The sequence below is a fragment of the Podospora anserina genome, chromosome 1, assembly GCF_000226545.1.
Source record: "Podospora anserina S mat+ genomic DNA chromosome 1, supercontig 1".
Lineage (NCBI taxonomy): Eukaryota > Fungi > Ascomycota > Sordariomycetes > Sordariales > Podosporaceae > Podospora > Podospora anserina.
In genome coordinates, this window is record NW_001914859.1 from 2,731,959 (window position 1) to 2,759,587 (window position 27,629).

At 53.6% G+C, this 27,629-nt stretch overlaps 10 protein-coding genes across 10 annotated transcripts; 3 read left to right on the forward strand and 7 right to left on the reverse strand.

The window, feature by feature from the left end:
- Positions 1-544: 544 nt before the first annotated feature.
- On the reverse strand, positions 545-2,953 carry PODANS_1_7640 (uncharacterized protein; the record flags this gene model as incomplete). Its single annotated transcript, XM_001912951.1, has 1 exon — positions 545-2,953. The coding sequence occupies one exon, from the start codon at positions 2,951-2,953 to the stop codon at positions 545-547; it is 2,409 nt and encodes an 802-aa protein (XP_001912986.1).
- A 1,284-nt stretch (positions 2,954-4,237) lies between these two features.
- PODANS_1_7650 (uncharacterized protein) lies at positions 4,238-5,839 on the forward strand (the record flags this gene model as incomplete). The annotated part of the gene is made up of 1 exon (XM_001912952.1): positions 4,238-5,839. The coding sequence occupies one exon, from the start codon at positions 4,238-4,240 to the stop codon at positions 5,837-5,839; it is 1,602 nt and encodes a 533-aa protein (XP_001912987.1).
- Positions 5,840-6,343: 504 nt separating this feature from the next.
- PODANS_1_7660 (uncharacterized protein) lies at positions 6,344-8,167 on the reverse strand (the record flags this gene model as incomplete). Its single annotated transcript, XM_001912953.1, has 2 exons — positions 6,344-7,398; positions 7,462-8,167. 2 exons carry the CDS (start codon positions 8,165-8,167, stop codon positions 6,344-6,346), a joined length of 1,761 nt encoding a protein of 586 aa, XP_001912988.1.
- An 850-nt stretch (positions 8,168-9,017) lies between these two features.
- Positions 9,018-10,900, reverse strand: PODANS_1_7670 (uncharacterized protein; the record flags this gene model as incomplete). Its single annotated transcript, XM_001912954.1, has 3 exons — positions 9,018-10,306; positions 10,367-10,649; positions 10,751-10,900. The coding sequence occupies 3 exons, from the start codon at positions 10,898-10,900 to the stop codon at positions 9,018-9,020; spliced, it is 1,722 nt and encodes a 573-aa protein (XP_001912989.1).
- Positions 10,901-12,356: 1,456 nt separating this feature from the next.
- Positions 12,357-13,310, forward strand: PODANS_1_7680 (uncharacterized protein; the record flags this gene model as incomplete). The annotated part of the gene is made up of 3 exons (XM_001912955.1): positions 12,357-12,529; positions 12,637-13,149; positions 13,214-13,310. 3 exons carry the CDS (start codon positions 12,357-12,359, stop codon positions 13,308-13,310), a joined length of 783 nt encoding a protein of 260 aa, XP_001912990.1.
- Positions 13,311-13,700: 390 nt separating this feature from the next.
- PODANS_1_7690 (uncharacterized protein) lies at positions 13,701-14,375 on the reverse strand (the record flags this gene model as incomplete). Its single annotated transcript, XM_001912956.1, has 2 exons — positions 13,701-14,028; positions 14,158-14,375. 2 exons carry the CDS (start codon positions 14,373-14,375, stop codon positions 13,701-13,703), a joined length of 546 nt encoding a protein of 181 aa, XP_001912991.1.
- Positions 14,376-16,743: 2,368 nt separating this feature from the next.
- Positions 16,744-17,526, reverse strand: PODANS_1_7700 (uncharacterized protein; the record flags this gene model as incomplete). Its single annotated transcript, XM_001912957.1, has 1 exon — positions 16,744-17,526. The coding sequence occupies one exon, from the start codon at positions 17,524-17,526 to the stop codon at positions 16,744-16,746; it is 783 nt and encodes a 260-aa protein (XP_001912992.1).
- Positions 17,527-17,929: 403 nt separating this feature from the next.
- Positions 17,930-18,674, reverse strand: PODANS_1_7710 (uncharacterized protein; the record flags this gene model as incomplete). Its single annotated transcript, XM_001912958.1, has 2 exons — positions 17,930-18,467; positions 18,550-18,674. 2 exons carry the CDS (start codon positions 18,672-18,674, stop codon positions 17,930-17,932), a joined length of 663 nt encoding a protein of 220 aa, XP_001912993.1.
- A 1,010-nt stretch (positions 18,675-19,684) lies between these two features.
- On the forward strand, positions 19,685-21,462 carry PODANS_1_7720 (uncharacterized protein; the record flags this gene model as incomplete). Its single annotated transcript, XM_001912959.1, has 3 exons — positions 19,685-20,073; positions 20,126-20,605; positions 20,754-21,462. The coding sequence occupies 3 exons, from the start codon at positions 19,685-19,687 to the stop codon at positions 21,460-21,462; spliced, it is 1,578 nt and encodes a 525-aa protein (XP_001912994.1).
- A 1,338-nt stretch (positions 21,463-22,800) lies between these two features.
- Positions 22,801-25,380, reverse strand: PODANS_1_7730 (uncharacterized protein; the record flags this gene model as incomplete). Its single annotated transcript, XM_001912960.1, has 2 exons — positions 22,801-24,810; positions 24,868-25,380. The coding sequence occupies 2 exons, from the start codon at positions 25,378-25,380 to the stop codon at positions 22,801-22,803; spliced, it is 2,523 nt and encodes an 840-aa protein (XP_001912995.1).
- Between the last annotated feature and the right edge of the window lie 2,249 nt (positions 25,381-27,629).

The window sequence follows — 27,629 nt, forward strand, 5'->3', positions numbered from 1 at the left end:
TGGCGCCGGTGATGCTCGGATGGTGGTATATATGCACGAACGTTGGGCGGCTAGCGGGATGGTACCCCCCCTCTTTGCCGGACTGTCGGGTCAATGGTGGGGGAGTGAGAAAAAGAAGAAGAAAAACCGCAAAAAAGTCAATTGAACAGTGTGTTCATTGTTTCGGGGGGGAAATATGAGAGAAATCAATGAGGCGAAAATGTTTGTGAGACATTTGCTCGAGTTCCCGAATTATATCGTCGCTGACACAGCCACTTGTTTTTGAGAACAGTGCCCAATATAGGTACATCTTGCCGCCGCTAGCAACCAACTGCTCCGAGAGGCTGACCAACACCGACAACAAATGTAATAAAAAATAAAAAATAAAAAGTCACAATCTACCATGTGGCGTGGTTGTCTATATGATCATGAATTATTCGTCGCTAATGTCTAGTATTTGGTCACAGACTTTTGGGCTTGAATCGCAGCAAACGTTCTTTAGGATGGAGATGGGATGAAGGAGATCATTCTTTCCAAAAATTACTTGTACTTTCCACATTGATATTTACACAAGTGCCCAGGAAGGAACAACCACATCCCCCACCCTCAAAGTGGGAAGTTGCGATTGGCTCGTCACTGCCATGTGCACCCCAAAAAAGACCTTGCCATCAAACCTCCTCGTCTTTGACAATGTCACAAACGGCTCCTGGCTCTTTTCCGCCGTGTCCTGGTTGATGCATACCATGTGACATCTCCTGCAAGACCCCAACATCTCAAACCTGTGACCACCATCTCCTATTTTCAGATGTGACCACGAGTCTTCGGCGTAGGGCTCTATCGAACCTTGTGAGCCTTGTGAGGCCGGGGCAATCACAACGTTGGCTCGGAAAACATCTGGAGAGATTTCCCCCTTGTGGTTACCTGTCCTCCTGATCTCCTCATTGAGGGCATCCAGACTCGGAAGAGTGATAGCCAGTATGGGACTTTCATTGGACAATAATATGCGTCGTTCTTGGCCACTTCTTTCCGTGTCCGAGTCTGGTGGTGATGGTGGACGGTCTCCGGGAAACGAGCCAGGAAGTCGTGGTGTTTGATGAGAGGGTGTTGCCAATGGAAGTTGATGCTTCTGAAGATGAGCTTTTGAATGCCGCATACTTTTTCCTTGGCCTCCTGGGGGAAATCTGGCCAGCATGCAGGGCACTCCGAGGGCACCCGAGAAGAAATCATTGACCTCGTTCGAGACGTATGTTTGCGCTAGGATTTCCTCGCCACAAACTCGTGATGATCGCGACCCTAGTGTCGTTGGTTGCCGGAACAAGGAAGGGTTCTTAGAGAGTGGTATGCTTATTTCTCTAGGCTGGTGCAGTGGAAGTTGTCCGGCATATCTGACCCTTAGCTCGCCTCGATCGAAATCCAGTGTTGGCCGTACAAGTGCCATCTTTGGGTATCTCTTTTGGCTCAGAGCTTGACCAGTGCCTTGGTGAACCAGACACCATTCTCGATCCCAAGCAAGGCCTTCTGGTCGGACCTCCCAATCAACTCCTGGAGGAACCTGGAAATGACCGCAGCTTTTGATAGGGTATATACTTATACTGTGAACGCAAAGATCGGCCCGACTTGATTGCTGGGTTGTGTGTGATGTAAGAGGTGGTGGCAGAGTCAAATCCTGGTAGAACTCTGTAATAAAGTCCACGAATGCATCGACATCTGAGATAGTACTCATGGCTCCAAGGCTCGCTCGAATGACGCCAGTCGGTTTTCCGGCCATAATGTCATTGTCGGTTCCGCACCGAAAGCCAGAGCTAAAGTTTTGCCTCATCTCCCAAGGCTCGAGACCAAGAGCTGAAGCGATACCTCCAGGGTTGCACACACCACCTGTGCGGATATGGAAGCCCTTTAGGGTAGCCAGCTTCTCGACTTCGGCCAGGCTCACCCATGCATTTTGGTTGTTTCGGATATTGAAGGCGACCACAGGACCACTACCCGCTTGTGGGTTAGGTTCTGGTGAATAGATGGTGCAGACCGGCCCGCCGTTCCCATGTCGTATTGACCGAAGACCGCGGTCCAGTCTTTGATGTAAAAACGCCGTATGTTGTGATACCTCCTTCATCGTACCGAACAATTGTTTTTGAACGTCCATAGCAGCGTCGAGCGCGATGATGTTGTGAATAGGTAATGTTCCATGTTCCAGACGCTCATGTAAGAACTGGTTCTTAGGGGCGTGCCACTGCTCCTTCACGCAAACAACAACCATATCGACAGTGCCGCCTCCGAAATACTTCATCGTATTGAAGACTTCTTCCGCTTGGCGTCTTACAAGCAGAGCACCTAGATCCGGGAAGCCGAATATCTTGTAGAAGCTCAAGACTATGAAGTCAGGGGCTCGCTCGACAGAACTGAGGTCGAGCGGTGAGGAACACACATATGCTGCCGCATCCAGTAAAGTGTATGTCCTATTCCTCGATACATCTGTGTTGCAGCGGATCGTGTCTGACCACCGCAGAGGCAACCGACTGCCATCCATATTAGATTGCGCAGGGTATGCAAATAGAGTCGGTCTGTCCTCATGGCCTTCAAATGGGGTTTGACCCGTTGCCCATTCTTCAACCTGTCTGTCGTCCAGACAGAGGCTATTTCGAGCCTCTTCCCGGACACCGACTAGACTGGTGTGACTCGCCTGATGATACGCATAGTTGAACCCATCAGGAGCAGCTCTCAGGGCATCTACAACAAGCTTGATTCCAGCTGTCGCATTGGCCACGAACACCACATCAAAGTCGGCAGGGTCAGCATTGAAGAACTGGAGCACTCGGAGCCGAACATCTTCAATCCTCGATGTTGAAAGCTGGGATGAACTGGATCCAGAGTGGGGATTGCCATAAAGGTTCGATGTCATATCTCGGACGAACGAGTCCATCAATGATTTGGGGTATGGCGTCGTCCCAGCATGATCAAGATAAACGGACCCTGACATTCATTAGCCAAATCTGCCTGTCAAGTTGCTAGATAGCTAGGAGCAATACCTTTGAGCATAGGGTACTCCTCATCTCGAAAGGCCTCCACTTTGGCATTGTAGCCGCTTGTCATCGCATTGTTGGACTTGTCCATCGCCGCCCAACTGATTCAGCCAACCCAGGTCTCCAAAATCCAAGTACTTTCTCTAACCTGGCCTGTCCTTCAACCTTGCCAACAAGTCGCAAAAGTCGCAGCATCTAGGAAGTGAGCTGCAACAAGAAGAGAAACAGCAATAGCAACAAGACATTTGAAGAGGCAAACAACGAACCCGGCCGAGCCCCAAGTCCCCGATAAGAAGCGGATGTCATCGGCTCCCGGCCGGCAGCGCCTGGGTACGGAGTTCGCCCCCTTCCACTTGACGTCGTTTTGTCATTGTCGCATGCGGGGAAGCGGGGAGCAGTTGGAGAAACCCCCACGAACCACAAGCCACACTTTATCAGCCACAGAAGCTGCAACGCCTCGGTTGAGGTTCGTGTTGCAGGTGGAGCTCCAGCCACCAAAATTTAATTGAAACGCGCTGAAGCGCGCGACAAAGGCCCCACCCCAAGACGCGCATTGTCGCGTTTCACAGGGGGGGTGGAATTACCGTGGAATTGGAAGGCGCGACAGATCCCGAAAGAGACAAGAGCTCCATTTCACAATGCCAGGGCCCTCCTGCCTAACAACTATTTTCACCTTGTCTCTCCACCGTTGCCATCGCCAACAACTCCTTCCTCCGCGGGATCTCGGCCATCGTCAACTTGTGTACTTCGTCACTAGCGCTTGCCAAAAGTAAACAAGCCGGCAAGATGGTATCACCCACTCTTGGAAAGAGAACCCGGAGTTCAAAGGAGAACTCAGGTTTGTTACTCACGTATTTCAAGGTCAAAGAGGCAGTGACAACTGACAGTTCTTTTGATCTACAGAGTCGGCAATCACCTTTGACCTTCCTGCCAAGCGCACTCGACGAACCCTTCGAAGCGCCACCATTGCGGATGAGCCAGAAGCCGAAAAGGAGAACGACATTGTAATAGCGGAAGACGAAGATGCGAGCGATGAGACTGGCGAGACACAAGAAAAGAAGACAACCTGGAAAGAAAAGACCTTCAAAGATGTGCAAAAGACGCCCTCAAAATCACTCGCCAGACGAGCCTCGGTGGCCAGCACAGTCAAGAGCTCCGCCATCCCTCCCGTCACGCCTTCAACACCGCGTCACTACGATGTCTTCTCCAAGGGCGTCACAACCACTCCCCGGCACCGGGTCATGTCGGTTGGAAAGTTCTCCAAGCGCATGACACCCTCGACACCCCTCACCCCGTCCTCCGTTCAAACAGTCTACCACCAAGCGCGTCAGCTCTTCTCCCGCAGCGCGGACCCAGGGCAGCTCATCGGACGCGACGACGAAAGGGCGAAGATGAAGGGATTCCTCAGCCGGTGCACCACCTCCAAACCAAGCGGCTGCCTCTACGTCAGCGGGCCCCCCGGCACAGGCAAATCCGCCATGGTCAACCGCATCACCGACGAGACCGTCTCCGAGTCTGCTGACTCTTCCATCAAAAAAGCCTACATCAACTGCATGTCAGCCAAGTCCTCCAAGGACCTGTACCATACCCTCCTCGACCAGCTCGTTACCCCCGAAGACCAGGAGACCGACCTCTCCGAAACCGACGTGGTCGAAGCCCTGCAGAAACTCTTCATCCCCAAAAAGAAGTCGGCCTCGAACAAGGTGTATCTGATTGTCCTTGACGAAATCGACCACATCCTCACCCTCGACCCCGAGTCTTTGTATCGTGTATTCGAATGGTCTCTCCAGCCCACCGGCAGCCGACTCCTCATGGTCGGAATTGCCAACGCCCTCGACCTAACAGATCGCTTCCTCCCCCGCCTCAAATCCCGGAACCTCAAGCCAGAAATCCTCCCGTTCTTGCCATACACAGCCCCCCAAGTCAAAAACATCATCACCACCCGGTTAAAATCCCTCTTGCCAGCAAACCACCCAGACCAGAACTTTATCCCCTTCTTCCACCCGGCCGCCATTGAGCTCTGCTCCCGAAAAGTCTCGACCCAAACCGGTGATCTCCGCCGTGCTTTTGAGGTCTGCCGGCGAGCTATCGATCTTGTCGAATCTGAAACCAGGTTAAAGCACGAGAATGAAATCAAGGAAAACATGCTGCAAATGTCGCCGTCAAGAAAGGTCCTGGGGGAGAAGCACAATTTTTCTCTTCCCAAGCCGGGGCAGCAGAGCAGCGTGTCTGGGCAGCTTATCAAGGCGTTGCAGGTGCTGACGGTGGAGACGGCGCCGAGGGTGTCAATTGGGCACTTGAACAAGGTTACTGCTGCGGCTTTCAGCAACGGGACTATGCAACGGTTGAAGGTGTTGAATCTTCAGCAAAAGGCGGCGCTGTGCTCGCTGCTGGCGATTGAGAAGCGGAATCGGGAGAGGGTTTCTTCTCAAGTTGGTGGTGGTACGCCGAGTAAGAATTTGCCTGCGGCGCCGACGGTGAAGGCGCTGTTTGAAAGTTATACGAAGCTTTGCAAGACGGACTCGGTGTTGCATCCGTTGAGCTCTTCCGAGTTTAGGGAGGTGGTGGCGAGCTTGGAGATGGTGAGTTTGATTGCCGAGGTGGATGGGAAGATGGGGTCTTTTGGTGGGAGCGGGACGCCGGGGGGTTTGGCGAGGACGCCGAGCAGGAGGGGGAAGAAGAAGGATGTTTTTGGGATGGGGGATATGAAGGTTGGATTGGTGGCTGATGAGAGGAGGGTGGCGAGCTGTGTTGGGTTTAGGGAGATGGAGGGGGTTGTGGAGGGGGAGGGGAGGGGGCAGGGGATTTTGAGGAGGGTGTTGTCGGGGGAGGGGTTGGAGTAGGTGGTCGATGAGAGGAAGAAGAAACGGTTATTTTATATATGGTTCTGGCTGGTTCTGGAGTTTATTAAACCGGGTTTGGCTTGCGGAGTTGGTGGCTGGCTGCTGGGTTTTCAGTTGGGGGGAAAAATTGGCGCGGGTTGTATAAACATGGTTGAAATGGGGAGTTGTATAAAATAGCATACATAGGGCATGGCGTAGTGTTTACTCTGTTTGAGGGGTTGAGAGGGAGATATTTTTAATACTGAGAGACTACCAGGTGTAGTGAAATACAAAAGTTGACAACACACATCCGACATCTCTCTCATATCCAAATATTTGAGTTCACACACACACACACAGAGCATGAAGGGATTGGCTCAATAATATTTCATGTCTTTATAACAATTGTATAAATCATCCATCAATCATTCTACATATTTCCTCTTTTGCCTGCTAAAACATTTCAACTTTGTATAAACCAATGACATGCAAAACCACATTTTCCCATCGCCCCCAAGAACAAGCCTAAGAATGAGTAGGCATGGCCACATCCGCCTTCTTGCTAATCGCATCCTCGGCGCTCCACATGGCCGTCACCGTCTTGAGCTGCGTGTAAAAGTTGATCCCCGGCTTCCCGTAGAACGTGCTCGCGCCGCCGCCCGCAATGCTCTTCTTGTTGCCCGTGAAGCTGAACATGGGAAGGGGCACAGGAATAGGGACGTTGATCCCGACCTGTCCAGCCTCAATCTTGCGTCTGAACGTCTCGGCCGTGGGACCGCTCCTCGTAAAGATGGCAACACCGTTGCCGTACTCGTTCTCATTGATCAGATCGATTGCTTCGTCCAACGTGTCAACGTTGAGGCAAACGAGGACAGGGCCAAAGATCTCCTCCTTGTAGCACTTCATGTCCTTGGTGACGTTGGAGATGATGGTAGGAGCGACCCAGTTGCCGTTGGGGTACTTGGGTGGTTTGAAGCCCCTCCCATCAAGAAGGATAGTGGCACCCTCTTCCTCGGCCGAGGCGATCAACCCCTCGATACGCTCCTTGCTCTGAGGGGAGATGACAGGCCCCAAATCAGCGCTCTCTTCAAACCCACCATTCACCTGCAGAGCCTTTGCTCGCTCGGCAAGCTCGGGAAGCCACTCTTTCGTCTCGCCCACCATGACAAGAGTCGACAAGGCCATGCAGCGCTGACCCGCGGCGCCAAAGGCAGCACCGACCACCGCGTTGAGGAACTGGTTCTTGTTGCAGTCTGGGAGGACAGCAGCGTGGTTCTTGGCCCCGAGGTTGGCCTGGACACGCTTGCCGTTGGCGGAGCCGCGCGAGAAGATGTACTCGCCCGCCTTGTTGCCGCCGACGAAGCTGACAGCCTTGATGGCGGGCTCGTCGAGGATGAAGTTGACTGTGCGGTGGGCGCCGTGGACAATGTTCACCACGCCCTCGGGGAAGCCCGCCTTCTTGGTGAGCTCGGCGAGGATCATGGCCGCGCCGGGGTCGCGCTCTGAGGGCTTGAGGATGAGCGTGTTGCCCGTGATGGTCGCCACGGGGATACACCAAAGCGGAATCATAGCCGGGAAGTCTACATCACACACACACGATTAGCCAACCTTTCCCTTTTCCCTCTTGAACAGGAACAACTCACTAAAAGGGCAAATGGCAGCCACAACCCCCAACGGCTCCCTATAAGTCCTAGTCTCCATATCCTTCGCAACCTCCAAAACCTCACCCTTCAACAACTCCGGCGCCCCGCAAGCCGCCTCAGCAACCTGCAACCCCCTCAGCACATCCCCCTTCGAATCCGCAAACGTCTTCCCCTGCTCCAGCGTAATGCTCGCCGCCAACCTATCCCAATTCTCCCTAATCAACCCCACAAACTTGAACATGATCTGCTGCCTGTGCAGCACGCTCGTCGCGCTCCAGCTCTTGAACGCCTTCTCCGCTGCCGCCACCGCAGCCTTTAGCTCCTCGTCCGTGTTCTGCGGGACCCGGGTAATCAACTCGTTCGTGGCCGGGTCGTGCAGGTCAATGTACTGCGAGGTGGCCGACTTGACGAACTCGTTGTTGACGAACCAGGGGGTGTCGTACGCCGTCTGGAGCTTCTCGTGCGTGGTGGGGAAGTTGGTCGCCGTGCTGGCCAGGCCGTAGGCCGAGGCGGTTCCGGCGGGACGAAGGTGCTGAGCGGTGGCGTGTATCCTCCTCACGGCGGCGGCCGAGGCTGAGTGGGTGCTGTTCTTCGAGGGAGCCATTCTGAGTGCTGGAGACGAAGAACCCAACAGAGCGCTGGCTGATCGTTGCGAGGACGAGAAATGGGAGGAAGCCACAGCAGCTCGGGATGCGAAACGACGCATGTTGAAAGGGAGAAGTCCAAAATGGTTGGCCCGATGGGCGGTATAGGATAGGACACGGGTTGGATGTGACAGCGGTCAATAGCTTGTCGAACTAGGTAGGCCGGCTTCTATATTAACCCCCGAATGGTTTGCTGCAGCTTTGCGAATTCGCCCCTGCTCGACTGGCTGTCCAAAACTGCAGATGTCTTGAAAGACGGGGCCCCCTTTATCCGTCCCCCCAGCGACACCGCAGGGGGGAATGCCGCTTTAAAGACCGGACGTGAGGAGGGGAACTGAGCGGGTGAGCTTCCCCGCCATGCCATGGCCTCTTGCCTCCCTTCTCCGCAGCTCCAGTAAGCCGCGGCCTGCCGAACTCCAATCGGATGCTGCACAAGCAACCTGTCAACAGGTTTAGACTGGGGACGAAGCTCTCATGGGTCCTGCCAAGACGAAATCTGGGGTATCAAAACACAGTGAGCTTCCAAGTCAAGGCAAGGCTGGAGGAGCTCGTTGTCCACTTCTGTCCACTTGATCAGATACTCGTTAGATAGCGTGATAGCGCGATAGCATGAACACTCGCACCAAACTATGACCATCAGTAACTAACGCCGTTGTATTTTCTCACGCATGCCTATAAAATACATTTACGCCTGGATACACCTGCCCAAATCAAGAAAAACAGAAGAACGAAAAATCGTGTGCTCTTGCAATCAAGTCAAGTCGCCCATTTTCCTGATAACATCCGGATCACGTCACGTTCTGCATGACTGCCGGTTCCTGTCCCTTTGATATTAACGGTATCCGAGACTACCTCGTGGTATCTGGGTATAAATCCTCCTCTCTCAAAATCCCCTCTTCATTTACTCCAGCCTTACGCCTTCCGCGTGTTGGTGCGCTTGGTGACCTCAGCCTTGGCCGTCTCGGCGCCAGTGGCGGCAGCCTCAGCGACCTTGTCCTTGGCCTCCTTGGCCTTCTCCTTGACCTCAGCGGCAGCCTTCTTGACAGGGGCGGGGTTGGTAGCAACGCCGACAATGCCGAAGATGAGGCCGAGGACGGTGAGGAGGACAGCGGCAATGCCGCCAGCAATCTCGGGAACGAACTTGATGGCCTCAATGGGGTCGCGCTGGGCGATGGTCAAGAACAAGTCAAGCTTCTCAGTGATGTAGGTCTTGGGGTCATCCAAGAACTTGAGGTCGTTGGGAGAAGCGGGCTTGTCCTCCTCCTTGGGTCTCTCGGCCTCCTCAAGGGCCTCCTCAACGGGGTGCTTCTTGAAGAAAGTCTCCTCGGCGAGCTTGCGGGCATCCTCAACGGAGTGACCAATGTAGATGTTGTCGAAAAGGATATCCTTCTGCATGGTCCAGATCTCGTAGCCGATGGCACCAATGGGCTCAAAGTTGGCGGGGTTCTTGTCCTCGAAGTAGTCGGGGTTCTTGATCTTGCGGGGAGCCCAGACGCCCTTGTAGGCAGGGTTGTCAATGTAAGGAGCAGACCACTTGCCCTTGTAGTCGGGGTTCTTAATCATGGGCTTGGTCCAGGGGCCACAGCCAGAAACATCAGCGCACTTGGGGTTGGGGACAGTGGGGGCGATCCAGTCACCATCCTCCTCATCATCCCAATCCTCGGGCTTCTGGGCCTCGGGGTCGGGGATGGTGAGGGGCTCATCGACGAGCCAGTCAGCAGGCTGAGTGGCATCCTCATCGACAATCTCGTACGGGGCATCCTCATCCCAGTCATCGGGCTTCTTGGCATCGGGGTCCTGAATACGGGCCTCATCAACCCAGTCCTCGGGCTTCTTGTCCTTGGGGTCGTCAATCTCCTTGGGAGGGTTGACCGAAGGAGTAAAGTCCTCGAGGAGGCTGCCCTCCTTGACCTGCTCGCCGTTGATGCCAATGGAGTAGGTGTTGTTGGGGTGGACTGTGAGGGTGTAGAGCTCAGTAGTCTTGACAATCTTGGCCGAGGGCGCGGAAGAGAGATGCTTCTCCTCGTACTCCCCAGTCTTGGGGTTCTTGTGGTTGAAAATGAAGTGCACCTTGTTGGTGTGGCCGCACTTGTCGGGACCGAACATGATCACGTATGGGGTCGCGTTGGAGAACTCATCCTGGTGGAGAGCCTTGTTATCCCGGAGGAGCTTCATATAAGCACCGCCGCATTCGAGGCCGTCTGTAGCAGGACGTTAGCAAGGTTGAGCGATTCGGTGCAGGTTGGAGTAGTAAAACGCACCTTGAAGCTTGACCTCATACTGAACGACGAGGGTCTTGCCCTTGGGGTCGATCTTCTTGGGGAATTTCGCCGAGATGGCGTGGTGGGCAGCAGCGTTCTTGACAACAAGACCCTTGTCACCCTCCATGCCCTTGTAGACAGTGGGCTCCTCGACGGACCACTCGCCGATGTAGGCCCATTCTTCCTCAGAGCCCTTGGTATCCTTCTTGGCGTGGGAAGGCTTCCACCTTTGCTCCCAGTCGTCGGTGAACTGCTCGAGGAATGGGGCCTTGAGCTTGGTAGGCTGTGGAAGTCGGTTGTCAGCAAACAGTCGATGTGATTGATGCCATGGCCAGGCCAGTGCGGGGCAGACCATGACGATTGGAACAGGGCAAAAAAACTTACAGTAAAGGTTGGCAGAGGGGGGACCGACTTGGTCGAGGCCTCGGCGGCAGTGCTGGAGCTTTCCTCCTTGAGCACCTTCTGGTCGTCGGCGTAGACACCACCGGCCAGGATGGCTGCGCTGGCAGCAGCGGCAGCAACGTTGAACTTCATTGTGAAGGTAGACTGCTGTTCCAAGCAGCTATGGGTAGAGATAAAGACAACGAAAGATATCCTCAACGGCGGAGATGGACACGATGGTTGGTTTCGGGCAATGGATGTCACTCCCAGAGCTCAGGGGAAAAAGAAGAAGCTTGTCGATGGGTTGTGGAAAGCCAACGTTGTGAATTTGAAGCTTCGGCGGATGAAATTCGACAACGTGTCTTTAACAGAGCTAACACCTGAGCTTAGAGCTTGGGGCGCCTGCAATACGGGCACACCAACTTGCGGGGACAGAAGGCTGGCTTAGCCGGGTGGGGGTGGCCCTAGCGCTGCATGGTGGAAGATCTTGGAATATTCGATTGGCCAGATTTCCACGAGAACTGCTCCTGAACATGCTCCCATCTGATCATTATGCTCTTGCGATAGGCAGTGAATAGTGTCAAATTGAATATTTTTGTTTATTTTTCATGTTCCAGAGCTCTTTGTTTCTCGTTGCCATGTGAATGGCTCTCAATTGCTGTTCTTTGGGGCTGTTGGAGACACCGTTTCTCAATGTGGGGCATTGGAGCTGACAGGTCCTCCACTCTCAGCCTTTCACATTCTTCTGCTTCAATATTCGAAACCACGCCGCCCAGAGGAAGCGGTACCGTTTCCCGAATGGTAATTATGGTAGTACGCCTAACTTGACCAGACAAGGCAGTCCGGTCGATTCAAGGTGAAACTTCGATGGCCACATATCTCGGCTCCGTGGTCTGGGTTTCCGCCTTTTGCTGACTGAGCAGGCGGCATTGAACAACCAGTTCCAAGCTGTCTTCCGGTCCTCAAGAGGCATAAATATGCAATTGGAGGTATGTGGTCTCTCGAGGGTCCCCGGTCAAGTTATTGACTGCATTTTCTGGACTTTATCCACTGTTTGGTATGGCTTATCTCTAAAGTGTATATCAAGCTTTATCTAACGCTACACCAGCTGTTCCTTTCTCTATTACCCAAGTTCTCTCACTGAAACCACGTGGAGACAAGTAACTTGGTCATACTCGAGAATCTCAAAGTCTTTTCCAGTGAAATATCACAAGTGCACATGTCCGATATCACTCTCTGGGTGGACCTGAGTAGCAATGCCGGGAGCTGCTAAAGTCGCCGCATGGCCTGTCCCGCCGAGTGTCCGCCCGTTCGTTCGCTCGGCAGACCAGTGAGTGGTGGGTAAGGTTGGGTGGTGTTTCGTTCGGAGCCACTCCGAACCGCAGCGGCCTTCCTTGTCGCAATTTAGCCCCAAATAGCCTCATTTTCGTTTTTGATACTGCCGACTTGCTCAAGATTTGCCGGTAAAGATAGACAGCCCTCTGTGTCTCTCCCAAACCCTTCAAACGACCACCTTGGCCTTTTGGAGACACCCCTGGTCCGACTCGGCCAGCCAATCCGACCCCGCAGCCTCCATCCATCGCCGTCATCCCGCCCACTAGCAGCGAATATGACCCCGCCAACCACCGGCCTGCCGGCCGAGAACACCACCGACGACAACGACCATCTCGTACAGTCTGATGACCCCGAGCACCCGGCGAACTTGATCCCCTCGCTTTGCGCAAAGTTCTGGACTCTCGGTTGGGTGACCGGCACCGGCGGTGGTGCCTCTATTCGCGATGAGTACTAAAATATTTCTCTCCTTATCGATAACCCCGCATATCACCACTATCACCCACCACCAGCGCAGCCATTGATAAGTCCAACACCAACTAACAAGCGCGATGTAGCGACCTAGTCTACCTCGCCCCTTCGGGTGTTCAAAAGGAGCTCATGAAGCCCTCCGACATCTACGTCCTCTCTCTCGCCGCCCAGGCGCAATCCCTCTCCCGCCGCCAGCGAGTCTACCTCCGCAGCCCACCGGTTTACAAGCCCAGCCAGTGCACCCCCCTCTTCCTCGCCGCCTTCACCAAGCGCAATGCCGGCTGCTGCATCCACACCCACTCCCACTGGGCCGTCCTCGTGACGTTGATCCTCGAACAGCAAGGAAGCAAGGAGTTCCGCATCAACAACATTGAGCAGATCAAGGGGTTCGGCAAGGGCTTCCAGAAGAGCGGGAACCTTGGGTACCATGATACGCTTGTGATTCCCGTGATTGAGAACACGGCGCATGAGGAGGACCTGACGGAGTTTTTGGAGGAGGCAATGGACAAGTACCCGGATACGTATGCTGTGTTGGTAAGGAGGCATGGTGTTTATGTTTGGGGGGATAATGTCCACAAAGCAAAGACACAGTGTGAGAGGTATGCTTGTTGAAATTGCCACTCTTGCTTTCTGGAAAATAGACACTGACATGATCCTCGCCAGCTTGGACTACCTCTTCCAACTAGCCGTCGAGATGAAGCAGCTCGGTCTGCCCTGGATCACAGACATCGAGCCGACCATCCCAACAAGAAAGGATTAGAGATATGACAGACAGCCACTTCAATAATGTCCAAATAATACCCAGTGACACAGCATCTCACGTCAAGCAACCACAAGCATCATCATTCAAATTTTAGCAATTCTTTTTTCCATTAAACCCTTCCATTACACCGCCACAACTAACTCCAAACCCAGAATATCCAAATCATACATTATGCCATTTCCCCCCTTCCGACCCTTTTAGGCCTCCTTTCTTACCCCCAGCCACAAGTAATTGATATTTCCCCAAAACTACGCACAAAGAATCGAAACCCCCGCTCCCCTTCCCCTTTTCCATCAACCCCCATTTACAAAGCCATAACAGCACCCAAAAAAGCCAACAACCCCATCCCGGAGCCGACAACAGCACCGGGAACGGCAGCGTTGCTGGTCACGCTAGCCGGGGCGCCAGTAGTAGTGGGGTTGCCCCCCTGGTTGTTGGTAGTGCCGTTCCCGCCTTCCTCGCCATCATCATTGTTGTCATCGTCGTCGTTGTTGTTGTTGTTGTTGTCAGAGTTGTTATTGCTGTTGTTACCAGAGTTGTTGCTGTTGCCATTGCCAGAGCTAGAGCCACCAGTGGGCTTGGGAGCAACACCGGGAGTGGCGGTGTAGTAGTGGGTGGCGACGCAGGCGTTGTAGCACTGGCCGTAGGCGAGGTTGTCGGCTTCGGTGCCGTTGCCCTTGGGGCATTCGGAGACGCACTTGTTTGTGGCTTCGACCTAGAGGGCACGCAGGTGTTAGTCATCAAGGTTTGGTTGGTTGTGGCTTGGGATAATAAAGTTTGTGGTTATATATGTGGGACAACCACAAAAGGGGGGTCTCTTAGGAGGGAGATATGACGACGTACATCTTGCTCGCCGGGGTTGGGCACTGGGTTGCACTTGGCCGTGCAGTTGACGTCGCCGGGGGTGCAGGCGTTGATGCAGCGGAGGATCTCGGCCTGCTGGGAGTTTTGGGCGGCGGTGGCTGGGTCGATGGAGGTGTTGACCGAGACGGTGGTGGAGGTGCCCTGGGCGCTGGCGAGGGCGGCGAGGGCGCCGGTGAGGATGAGGGATGTGACGCGCATTTTGGCTGTGGTGTTGATGTTGATATTAAGACAATAAAGTGAGGGTTTGTTTACTTTAAAGAATGTGTCAAGTTGGTAGCGACAGTATTATTAGGAAGAGAGATCCAACACACAGCAGACAGGCAGTACAAGACTGATGATGATGATGATGAAGAGATGAGGAGAGGGAAGACGAAAGAATGAGAGCCAAGGGGGGGGGGGGAGTACTAAATAGCCAGCTACGTTATTGCGGCTTGCGCCTTCGCTTCTTCGCTCTCAGCCAGCCAACACCTTTTGGTGTGGTCTCGCATCCCCATGCCATTACCATGATACCCACAAAAAAAACAAAGAGGGAGAGGCTAGGACATGCAACCCTCGGGCGGTGATGGGCGTTTGCTTGGTCTGCCAATGCGTGAATAGCTGTAGGTACCAAGGTACCCTTTGACCGTGACGACGGTAACCCTTCTCCCCCAGTCCACTCTTTTTCAAACACGAGGGGGGGGTCATCCCTCCAGTCCTCTCTTTCTCTCTCAAGCGTTTCCCATTCCCTTCCCGCTCCATCCAATCTTCGATTGGCGCGGCGCGGCACACACACACACACGGCGGGGAACCCGACAGGCGGCAAGGGCTCCCTCTTCCAAGGGGGAGGCATGAAAGATGTGGTGGTGGTTGTTGATTCTATGATTTTCCGTGCCATTTTTAAGATCCGAGATGGGGCTCTTGTCACTCACTCCCACGCAACAGCCACGCTCTCTTCTCTGTCTTTTGCCCCGACATCTCACAACCATGATTTTTGGACTGTCCCACGTTACGCAAACTCACTCACACAGGCCCCAGGTTTGCCAGTCAGTCACTTGACATGGATTCGTTTTGGAGGGGGCAGGAAAAACAGCTTGGACAGATAATCTCCCGAGGTGAAATTGCGGGTTTCGCCAAGACAAGCCCACATCGAACTGGTCCGTGGTCCGTAGTCGATCTGCTGCTTTTCTGGGCACCAATCAGCGGGCGGGAAATCGCGTAATGGGTTACTTAAAAGATGGGAAATGATCTTTTTCGTGTCAGTCTGTTTTGTTGTCTGTGTAACCACAGCTGAATGCTCTGCTGCTCATGTTGGCTGCATCTTCTATCTTGAGAAACTCACAGAGCCCTTCAAACGTCCCATCTTCATCGAGAACAGACAAAATCCCCAGACCCTTAGCGCTGGCTCTTAGGTCAGGTCAAAGTTGTCAGGGACACTGACAGACGCATGTGAAGTCATTGGTCCGAACAGCAGCAGCACCACATGCACAAGCGTCTAGCCAAAGCGGACCGCCGGACAACCCCTGCCGAGACATTTCAGGACAAGCCACCGAGCCCCCCAGGCATGGCATCTCATGACTTTCTCATCACAGACAGCCGGAGCTGGACAAGTTCTTGGGGATCATATCACAAACCATCAAACTTCTTTTCTCTTCCACAGTCTGACAAAAACCTCAGCCCATAGGTGGAACATTCGTATACACTATAACCCTTCATGTCCAATCCCATCGAAAATGGACCCCATATGAGCTGGCAAAAACACCAGCCTCACAATGTCCACTCGATACGAACGTATGACTACCTCCCAAGACTAATGTAAAGCAACCTCACCTTGTAATCGAAGCCAATGGAACATTCAACATATGATTGGCATGGCAGATACAACACCAGCATTGCTCTCAGCGTTCAACATCGGACGAGTTCATCCGATGTTTTTGTTTCCCATCAGTACTGTGTTATCTCAGCCAACCCTCCCTTGCTTCAAAATGGTAGATTATGCATTCTTTGTTTTTGGACCCTCAAACCTCAGCTCTTTCTTGTTTTTCCTTTTTTTTTCTCTTCTAGCTCACTCATCCCCAGCCGAAAAATACCCACCCAACCAACCCCCCTCCGCTTATTGTTCATGCACAAAAGCAGCGGATATGCATGTAGGTCCCAGCTTTTGCATACATGCATAGTGTAATGCCAACTGCCAGCAACCCCATACAATTCTCCAACCTCTCAAGAAAACACTTTAAATCTTCTCAATCGAATCAACAAATACCCACCACCAAACCCCACAACCCCGAGTCACGTCATTAGGTGGGTTTGACAAGGCTAATTAACCCTCAGACCCCTGGCCCCTGAGAGGAAATCGAGATCGCGTATCGTAGCCTTGTGGACGAGGCTCCACCGACGACGACGGGTCATTAAACTGTAAAGGGGACATCCACTTCACTTTATACCAATCTTGCGTGTGTAGAGTTACATATTGCAGAAAACAAGTGCTGGACGAAATGTTGGCTTGATATATCAGAAGATTAATCTGCAACAATATAAACACCGGAATGGACATCAATTCCATCCCACCCAATCCCCCATGCCACCCTTATCACCATGGTATACGCCCCTCCTTAGCCGAGTAACTCCCCGTCTCCCCTTCCCCTCCCATCGTAGCCAACCTGACAGCATTTACCGCCCCCTCCTCCACACTCTTAAGCCCCTGAAACTTATTCAAATTCGTACTGCAATACCCCGGACAACAAACGTTCACCTTCCACCCCTTCCCATCCTCATCCTCCCCCTCAGCCTTCTCAAACCTAATCACATAATGCAAACTGAGCATGTTCAACGCCGTCTTACTGGCACAGTAAGCAGTATAAGTATCCACATGGCAATGGTGCCCCTTGTCCGCCCTGCACGTCAAGCTCCCCATCACCGACCCCATCATCACTATCCTTCTCACCTTGGCGGACTTCTCCATCAGGGGTATAAACGCGTCCGTGACCATGGCTACCGAGGTGACGTTTGTGTCTAGGATTATTGCCCATTTTTGACGGGGGGAGATGTCGGGGATGTTGTCGAAGGCGTGTTCGGATATACCAGCGTTGTTGATCAACACGTCGAGGCGGCCGTGGGTGGATGAGACGTGGGATACTGCTGCGGCGATGGAGGCGTCCGAGGTTACGTCTAGGATGAGGGGTTCGACGGATAGGCCTCGAGATTTGAGGGAGCTGACTGCTTCTTCGAGCGGTTGCTTGCGGCGGCCGGTCATGATGATGTGGTAGTCTTTGTGTTCGGTGGCGAGCTTTTTGGCGATTTCGAAGCCGATGCCTTGGTTGGCGCCCGTGATGAGGACGATGGTGGTGTTTGGTGAGGCCATGGTTGCGGTCATGAGCTCCGGATGGTGAGTGAGGTGAGTGTGTCGACTCGGTCTGTCGAATCAGTGGTGTGGGTGATAGTAAGGTGGCGATAAATATAGTCGTCGAGCTTGTCTGCGCATCATGGTTTTATCATGAACCTTAAGTCCGGATACGTGTTGGGTATGGGGAGCTCCGGAGATAAGCTCTCGTCCGCCAATTCACCCCCTTTATTGGTCTGAGCCTCCGGCAGTTTCCTTATGTTGGAAACAGCCCAACTGCCGCCTCACCGTGACGGTGTCCGGAACGGAGCAAAGGCCGGCGTCCTTATGTCCGTCACACAGAGCCGAGTCCTGGTTGCGGTTGAAATATCGCAAGATCACCACCGCACAGCACATGCGTTCACGCGATGCTGCCCCCTCTTGAGCGTTTCCAAAATCACACCAGTTCTGCGCTTCCATTTTCTACCAGGGTCTTTGCATCGGCCCATCGCAAAATGACGATATCGCTTTCTCGCCCGTCCATGGCACCGTCCGAGTCAACACCGCGCCCTTCGACCAAAGTGTCCTTTAGCAGCCTGATGAACACGGCCGACTCAAGATCTGGAGTTTCCACCATGTTGATACCCGCCGAGTCGTTGAGGTTTTGCAAGGCTGAAGGAAAGGAAGAGAGGAACGACGAGAGGTAGTGGTTGTGAAGAAGAGCCTGGTGACGGGTCGCATAGGCTAGCTCCATTTCGGAAAGTCGGGCTCTCAGCGCGTCGGTCGAGAGGTAGTGTAGAGTGTGTCTGTCTATCTTTGAAATTCGAGCGCGGAGGTAGCTTCGAACGAGGTACTTGAAGCGCTCCAGTTCGGTTTGTATGACGATGAGAGCAAAGTTGGTCTTGGGGTCCATGTCGCCGGTCATCTCCTCGACCTTTTCGATCTGGCGCTTGATACTATCATTGACGCGTTCGAAGAGGCCATCTGCCGGCCAGCTGCAGGTGTCAAAAAAAACCGCCAGGTTAGCAACGGACAGTTCGGCGACTGTTACTTTGTTGGAAGATGTTGTTTGCATACGGGAGAAGCTCGGGCGCTGATCGCTCGGCAATCCAGGCACGCGTTAACTCTTGAAGATTACGCTTTTCTTGTGGCACGGCATGGAAGGTCGGGTCGACTTCCCTGAGGATGTCGTCGATGTCCATGGTCGGAGGTGTTACAGATACAGGGAGGGAATTCGGTCAGGGGAGTTCGTCAGCAGCAGCAGGTGCTTCGCAATGCAGCTTCCAGGCCCTTGGTTGACTTTCATGTCTGGCACCCTTTTTCCAAGTTCTTGGTGTCGGAGGGGTTAGCGCGGGGCACCCCACCCGCTCCAAAGAGTAGGTGGGCCCACTGGGCGATCGGGATGGGGCCAAGCTCCATCCGACGACGGCTCATCCCGCTCGTCCCTGGCACATAGCCGGGCACTCTATCAGCATTCAGCAACAATCTGATTGTCGTCAACTTGTTGAAGATACAGCACTGTCATGAGTGAGATCATACGATAATCCCAAATTCTAGAAGCAATTTGTCCAAGCCCGCCTTCTCCGCGCTCTCCGAAAACATGGCTGCTTCCACACCTCCACAAAGCCACCGATCGAGCTTCAGCTGCAGAGGTCGGAGAAGGATGAACAATGCCCTTGTGTGAGAGGTCCAAATCAGTCGCACAGCCTTATAACGCAGACGCGCCGATACTCCAACCAGTAACCAACCCGGCCAACTTCAGCCAGATGCATCCGGCGAGACGGACTTGCGTCTTTATCTCTGCCAGACCAGTCGAGTCAGGCCTTGGCAGTCCTCGGCCTGCAGCACTTGGTACCACAGCTACTTGCTGAGCATCGAGATCCCGTATACCAAAGTGTGTAGCTATGTTTACTCCCCCACTTGGATGGGCTGGGTCAGCCAGGCTGTGGCCACTTGCTGCTGACCATAGCTTGGTGGGTGAAGTCGGTGTGGGAATGGCAGCAGCAGCCACAAAACCACAATGTCTCAGGCGTCGATTTGTTGTCTTCTGACGCGGTGTCCACCAGGCTAAGGTAGTTCGCTGTGTACAACCCGGAGCCTATCCTCGAGCAACACGGCATCCGGCTAGACTAATGAGCAAACTCATGACCTCTGGGCCTTCCCATCTCTCGTCCCTTTTGATCTGGGAATCGCATCATGGTATGCTATCGCCATGTCGTCCGTCTTAGGCCGGCTGCCTGCTCTCATCACAATTCTATTCTTGGCACTTGCCGTCAGTCAAGCCTTATGCTTCATTGCGGCAGATGATGATTCCGAGGCCGATCTGACCCGGTACATGGCAATACGGAGCGATCCCGTCCCCGGTACACCCGCTTTACTCGGTCTTACGGAGCATATCTTCGGCGTTGGAAGACGGGACTGCCTCGCGAATGGGACAAACTTTTGCTTCGACAATAATGTCGATTCATGTTCCGGTTGTGGGAATTGCTGTCGTGACGGTGATCGAAAGTACTGTTGTGCCGCTGGACGACCATGTTGTGGATCGGGATGCTGTTTGGCTGGCCAGATATGTTCTCCCAAGGGGGGTTGCGTCTCGTCCGTGTAAGTCATAATGCCATTCACAACCAGAACATAGAGCTAACCTTTTGAGTAGGGAGACGGTGACGATTACCAAGACTATCTTCGAAACCACCACCCGAATCGCAACACAGCGAGCTACCATCCTTGTGGTCAAGATCGAGTCTTCCACCGTTGTATCGACAGTTGATGTGACTGTCTCGAGCGCTGACACCCAGACCAACATCGTCTGGAAGACTGTGACCGTCACTGCTCCTCCAGCCAAACGATCTGCTGTGCTGCTGGAAGTGCCGCATTCTAACAGAAACAACCATCCGTTCAAGGTTCCGTCCATCACCAGGCTCTTCATCTCTCTGGTGCTTGAGAAAAACTCTTCAGGCAGTAGAAACAAACGGCGAGGAGGCGTTGGCGGACTTATACCGAGACAAAATCCTTCAACGAGCACCATCACCAAGTTTGTCACAGAAATCGCCGACGTCGTTAGCACGACCTCGACGACTGTCATGGCTCAGACAACGTCAACCTTCGTGACGACAGTCTTTCAAACAAACACTCGGTATGGAATCAACCACCTCGGGCGATCTGCTGCTCGGATGCTAATTTTTGACTAGAGTCCTCCACGCCCTCGCAACCGTTGTCGAGACCTCCACCCTTACCATAACCTCCAGGCCCCCGGTAGTCCAAACAATAACCACAACCGCCAGTCTAATCCTCCCACCCCTTATAACTTCTACCGATGTTTCTTCTACACCATCCACATCTTCATCACCAACCACCACCTCCACCCCAGCACCCTCTCAGTCCCTCCCCACAACAACAATAGCAGGCATCGCAGCCGGCACCAGCGTCCTAGCCCTCGTTCTTGCGGGTCTAGTCATCTTTTTCATCCGCCGCCGCCGCTACCAAACCCAACGCCCAGCTTCGGCCCTCTTCCCCTTTGACCCCAATGATCCCGAGCATGACTACCAAAAGACGATTCCCACGACAACCGTCACAGCGGAACCGACTCTACCGAAGATATTACCTCACTTTGCCCCAGCAGCACCGGCTCATCACCACTCCCAGCCACCTGCTCTGACGCCAGCGTATCAATCTCCGCCGCAGGACCAGCAGCAGCAGCACAGGAGGAACAGCTCGGGGTTCACGACGCTGGTGGGGACGCCGCCTGGGAGCACGGGGTTCACGACGCTGGTGGGGACGCCGCCTGGGAGCACGGGGAGTAGTAGTGCTGTTCTTGCCAAGGGTAAGGCAAAGGAGTACAGAAAATCAGGCTCGTCGTCGTCACCGCCGCCGATTGCTGAGGTTCAGGGGAGTGAGGTGCCTGTTGAGGGGGCGGTGGAGGTAGAGGGGAGTCCAGTTGGTTGTTCTGGGTCTGGATCGAGGAATTGGGGGGGAAGGGGGTCGATGGGTTGAGTTTTTTCTTTCTCTTTTTCTTGGATATAAAAGGGGTTGGTTCGCTGCCTGGTGCAGAGATTAGGAGTGTGAGACGGCGGGGGGGATTGATTGTTTCTGTTTTGTTTGCTTTGGGATTTTGTTTGGGGCTTGGATGATACCACTTTTTCGCTCGCTTTGTTGATGGTTTAAATGGTAAAAATGAGGGGAATATGGGAAAAATCTACAAGGATTTTTATGAGGGTTATTATTATGGTTTTGATACCATTGGTTAATATTGGAGAGATGGGGGTCTGCTATCTATGAGTTTATGATGTCGCATTGTCAAATAGGAAGGTTTTATCGAGATGTAGCTGCTTGGGCTAGGTTGGTGGAATACGTTCGCTAATATTCAGCATGGTTGTTTGCAATTACCAACCCTTCTTGTGTGTTTTCCCCCATCACACTGGGGTGATATGTCTGCTTTTTCATGTCGACATCTTCATAACCTGCCACGCTGAATGTAAACAATGTCCAAGTGCCAGCATTGCTTGACTCCGAATTGGGACACGGTGAGCATCTTTCGAAGTCGAGTTGGTGAAGACAATCTTTGACGGCCTCCTGGGTGTAGTTGGCGTGATAGGTTAAGGATTGGAGATCCCGTTGCTTACCTAGTCACGCTATTACAAGATGAAGCTTCGAGGGTACCTACGTAATCCCTTCCTCCCCCCCCCCCCCCCTTTGCCTGGAAAGCGGACCCACCGTGAAAGCTTACGGTAGGCAACATAAAAGTGATCAATAGACCATAAGAGAGAGAGAAAAAAGAGTTATATACTACCCCTACTCCTAGTCCGACTACTCCAGCACAAAGTCCCAAAACATATCCCTACTCTTATTACACTTATACAATAATACAAATTCCCGTTTCAACAAAAATTCAAAAAATTTCCACAACCAACCCCCCCCCCACCCTCTTCTCTTCAACCCTCCTCAACTTCCCTTCTTCTTCCACATGTCAACCTCCATTCTCAACAACTTCTCCTCTACCCTTCCCAGACCAACATATTAAAAAAAAAACCCCAAAAAAAGACATCACTATAAATCTTACTCATGGGTGGGGCATGATTGGTAGTTAAAAAAAAAAAACTAGGAACAACATCAACTTCATTATTCCTTTGGAAAAATAATGACAATAATGAAAGATAGACCCCCTCACCCCCCCTCCTAATGAAGTGTCCAGAAATCAGAAAAAGTTGCCATGAAAACGATTGTCCGTAAATGACTCCAAAACCATCAAAACCCAAAAATAAGTCCGCTGGCTGTGACCCGCCCACAAGAAAAATAAACGAATGCTTCACCCTAGAGCATTAAATGGCTCTGTCACCTCTCATACCTCGGCAGTTCCTCCCCCACCGCATCCACCGGCCCTCTCCCCGCCCCCGGCGAAGCCCCTGCATAAGAAAAATGCCTCCCATAATCCTCCTCCTCATCATTAATCACCGGCGCCGTCGGCTCAAAGTCCGCCACCGCAGCAGGCACTATCGGTGGTGCACTCGGCGGTATTGACGAACCACTAGGCCCCGCCATGGCGTTATCATCGTAATCCTCCGGGAACTCCGGCGGCGCGCTCGCCTCGGCAAGCAACCGTCGCCGCTCAAGCTCTTGTTTATCCTCTGTCGAGTTCATCACCGCACCACCCGAGAGCTCTTCCAGTGTGGGCGCCGACGGTGGTTCTTCTGGTGGCGACTCGGCAGGGAGGGCAAGATCAGGAGGTGCCGAGGGCGTGTCGTCAGCGTCGTAGATGTTTTCCCCGTTGACCACGTCGCTAGAGTTAGACGGGCCGGCGGCAACGGGTGCGTCTGGCGGTTGGCTGGGAAGTAACCTCTGCTCGGCGCGTCTGATCCGTTCCTTCTCGTCGAGCGAGCTCTCGTCAGGGACGTCTGGGGGTGGTATGTAATGCGGAACTGGCGGCGGTGGTGGCGGTTGGGCCGGGACCGTCTCCCAGTAGGGAATCTGCTGGGTGGATTGGGCAGGATATGGCGTAGGAAACGGGGGGTAATCCTGCGGGCAGGCCGATTCTGGTCCGTAGCCTCCTGGCTCATGTGATGCAGGCCACGGGTGAACATGGTCCGGGGCCTGATTGTGATAATCACTTTCGCGCACTGACACAGTTCGGACCGGCGACGGCAGTTTCGACAGACCTTTGGCCTTGAGCCTTTCACTGTCTGTCGTCCCAACAATAACCTCAAACAACACGGAGATGACGCCCTTTTCTCGACGGAGCCTATCCGTGTCGATAATGCTGGATCCCCATGTTGCGACGGAAGGTGAGCCGGTGTCGTGGGCACTGGATGTCGGGCCCAGAGGGACCCCAGGAATGCTCATTCGCAACCCAGAAGCTACCTTGTTGCCTTGAATCTGGCCGGCAAGCTTCCCTCCTAGATCGACCAATACCTCGATGTGATATTGAAATTTGATCATCTCATAAGGAACGCCCTTGATGGTTGGAAATACGTCCTCGGGAACCCTGATCAGAGTTGTGAAGCTGGCGCTCATGGTGGCTGGGTCAATCCAGAGAGGGTTGATAGCCTGGGAAAGGTCTTTCCGGAAGACACTGCAAGAGCCGGCCGACGAAAGGGATAGACCTCCCAGCCCAGTTTTCGACTTGGGGTAAATCTCTTCCTTCTCAGAGCGGCTTTGGCTTTGCGATAGTTCCCTAGAAAGTACACCTGTGGGAGCTGAGTCTATGCGACCGAGCCTGTAGAGAGTGACTATCACACCGTGCATGCTTTTTAGTTGGCGGATGTGCTGCACCGAGATCTTGATGGGAACCACATCTCCAGGAAGGCAGCCACCTTTTAGCAACTCTACTGTCGCTGTGATGGTCCGGTCCTTCAGTGCCGGTCCCTTCTTTCCACCCTGCGATATGACCGACGGTGTTGTATACATTATGTCGCCGTTCCTGCTCGGGGTGGTACTGCTGGTGTGGGCGCTATCACCGCTGATGCTGCGGACGTCGCTTTGTAACGGTCCCGGGCCATCGTTAGCTGGTGGGCCATGCCCTTGATCATCGCCAAGGACGGACAAGGAGCCCTCGGTAGAGTTCTCATTTGCCCGAGTCGAGTCCAAATCGGATGACCGTTCTGGTGGATCGTGTGAAACGGTGGTGGCGGCCTTTTCTAATGTGGGCCCAGGTTGCTTCTTCTTCCGTGGCCGTTTTGATATTGGTTCTAGGTAGATAGTACGCGACGGTGGCGGTTTAAGAGGACCAATATCGACCCTTTCGATGAGATGAATTGGGCACTCAACAGCCGACCTCTGGTCTATTTTGGTAGTGATGGATGGCGGACGTGTCAAAGTCGCAGTGATCCTGTAGGAAATAGTGCCACGCTCAAACTATGTAGATATCAGCCAATAGCTCGCCCTTGATGGAAATTGCACACGTACATCGATACTGCTAGGAAGCCCCTTTGAGGGAAATAACAGTTCAAAGTTGAATTCGTAGCGGCCCGGCTCGAGCCGGCCATCGGCGCTGAGTGTTTGCTCGTCCTCAAACAAATTGACGCGCCCAACACTGTGGCTCTTCTGGCGCGCGCCGCGGCCAGTGTTTGTTGGAATCTCGGCGGGATTGACAATCGGCTCGTTGGCGGGCGCACCTGGGCCCTTGTATACGCGTACGAAGCCGTGCAATGCCACGGTCAAATGGGTGATTCGGACGGGCTTGACGACGGTCAAGATCACGGCGCCCAACACATGGTCTCCAGCGCCATACTTGCGGTAGGGCTCGGCCGGGCGGATGTGGAAATCGGTGATGTGACGGGCGCGTTGGCGGAGGGGGAGGCTGAGGCGGGAAAAGAAGGACCGGCGCGATGAAGATGTGTCGTCAACCGATGTCGAGGCTTGCGCGGACACCAGGGCAGAGGCGGCGGCGCGGTTGTCGGCGGACTTGGAATAGCCCATCTATGCTTTGCTGTGCTGTGACTGCTGAGCATCCAGCACGGGGCAATTGCGTGCGACGGGGTAGAGGTTGTCGAGACGGACAGGACCAGGTATGCTGTCGGCCGAAACAGTACGGGACGGGCGATGGGCGATGAGCGATGGGCGATGGGCGATGGGCGATGGGCGATGGGCGATGGGCGACCGGGTCAGGTCGCGAGAAAGCGTGCCAGAGGAGGTTCGGGGGGGGGGGGGGTGTGGTGTCGGCGTGTCGTCGTCCCATGCGGCCGCACGTCGGCTCGCGGCGATGATGCACTCGGGGCTGTCCTCCTTCTCCTTGTCCTTGAAGTTGATCTTTCACGTCGAGGGGCTGTCTTCGAATCCAAAAGGCCAAGAGTTCGTGGTTGATGAACTTCGGGTTGCATATGCCAAGGCTGTCTGGCTGGCTGCTTGGCTTGCCAAGAGAACAGGAGTCGTGGGAAGCCAGAGGGCGGCGAGACCACGAATAAGACTGAGATGACTGCTATGGCAGGCCTGGGCACAGCGGGGTTGGCCTTGCGGAACCCGCCGCTGGGGTTGCCGAGGGCGGCCTGGAAAAGCTTGACTCGAGCCAATGCGCCTCACGCAGCATCTGGGATTGGACTCTGAATACGGTGCCCCGCGAATGGTGCTCTCAAACCTCTTCATGAGATGCAATTTTTTGTTAACACTCGACCCTGACCGTTTCAGCCGTTCAAGTCTTGATTTTTAACGTGCTATTATCGGCCCACCAACGGTGCGAAACTATACTAGAACAAACCGTTGCGCCAGTCGATCAAAAGTCTGGTGAAGACAGCATGGCTTGATTACGTTCCGTCCTGGCAGTTTTGTCTCCCACCGCTCCCCGAACGAGTTTTTTTCGCTCATCCTTCGAGATCCTTGTTGGTCGAAGCACAAAGAACGGATCAGGCATTGCCGGATGGGATGGTACGTATTAGCAATAATATGCAGCGTGTGTCGCCAAACTACCCGTTCGGTAGCATATTTCCCATGGTGTTGCACACAGCCCGCCTGCTATTCGTTGAAATGACTTCTTGCCTGAAATCTCTGAATCCATACGCTTAGCGAGCTGAGTACGGTGTAAGGGCATACGAGGACCCTGGGGCCAAGGATCTGGCCTCGGTCTTATGTCTTGTATCTCCGACCTCGTGAGAAGCAAACATGACAGATGCAAGATCCGGGTTCACAAGAGGCAGACAAGAGCAGGGCAGGCCCCGAGCCGTGATGTTCTTGGCAGGCACCTTGGCAACGCATGTCAGATCGATCTTCAACATCGCGGGACAGGGCTGGGCTTCAGGCGGGGTTTCTCTGTGTGGTCAAAATCTAGCAGAAAATGGAGATTTTTAATAAAAAGTCCAAGTACGCGGGATGCAACCTGGTAGCACCTGTCTACTTGGGAGAGGTGAAAAGACCGGACTGTCTTTGGTGCAACTTTCCCCGCCCACACCCGACTAAGCTAGAACTTGGCCAACCTGGGGAAAGAACAACTCGTGAGATGGTGGTGCGCGCACAAGAGCTCACAGATGACGTGTATGAGGTGGAACGTCTACAGTACGAGTACGGGCATATCAGGAAGATTTGGAAGCTATTCTATGTAGTATGTTGATAGAGCTAACCAAACAGACATTCTCTCGTCATACCCCATCTAACTCGTCAAATTGGAAAATCACAAGACATCGGTTCAGACCACCTTGTGATCTTTGCGCCCGCCCATGCTCGGTTGCTTGCATGGTGGAGGTGGCAGAGGGTGGTCCGAACCCATGTCTTGTTATTTTCCAATTTGACGAGTGGATAGGGTGTCATGGACTCTCATCTCCGATGCCACTGGCGGGGGTCAGGGCCCACTGCCGTTGGCCTGTAGGGCTCTCCCCGCACTCTCCAGCCCTGTTGCAGGTCCCTGAAACTGCTTGGCAGCATTCTCACATTTTATGATGGGTTTCATGGGGAATGCATCGCTGTTAGACGTCGACGAGTCATAGAGAAAACAGTGACACGATCACCTGCCTAGCGCATGTTTTTTGTTTCCTGCAAGCTGCTCAGATGACAGTTCGGTGACGAGTGGAAGGCCCGAAGGATGCATTTGCCCAGCAGAATCACAAGCACCAAGACAGGAAGCCCTTCTTTATCTCGCCGGCACGCCAAGATCCGATGGGACCGCTTGTGAAACATTGTACGCCGGCTTGTCGGCGTCCATCTCTCATAAACATGGCAGTTTCCTACCCGGCAGCAATATC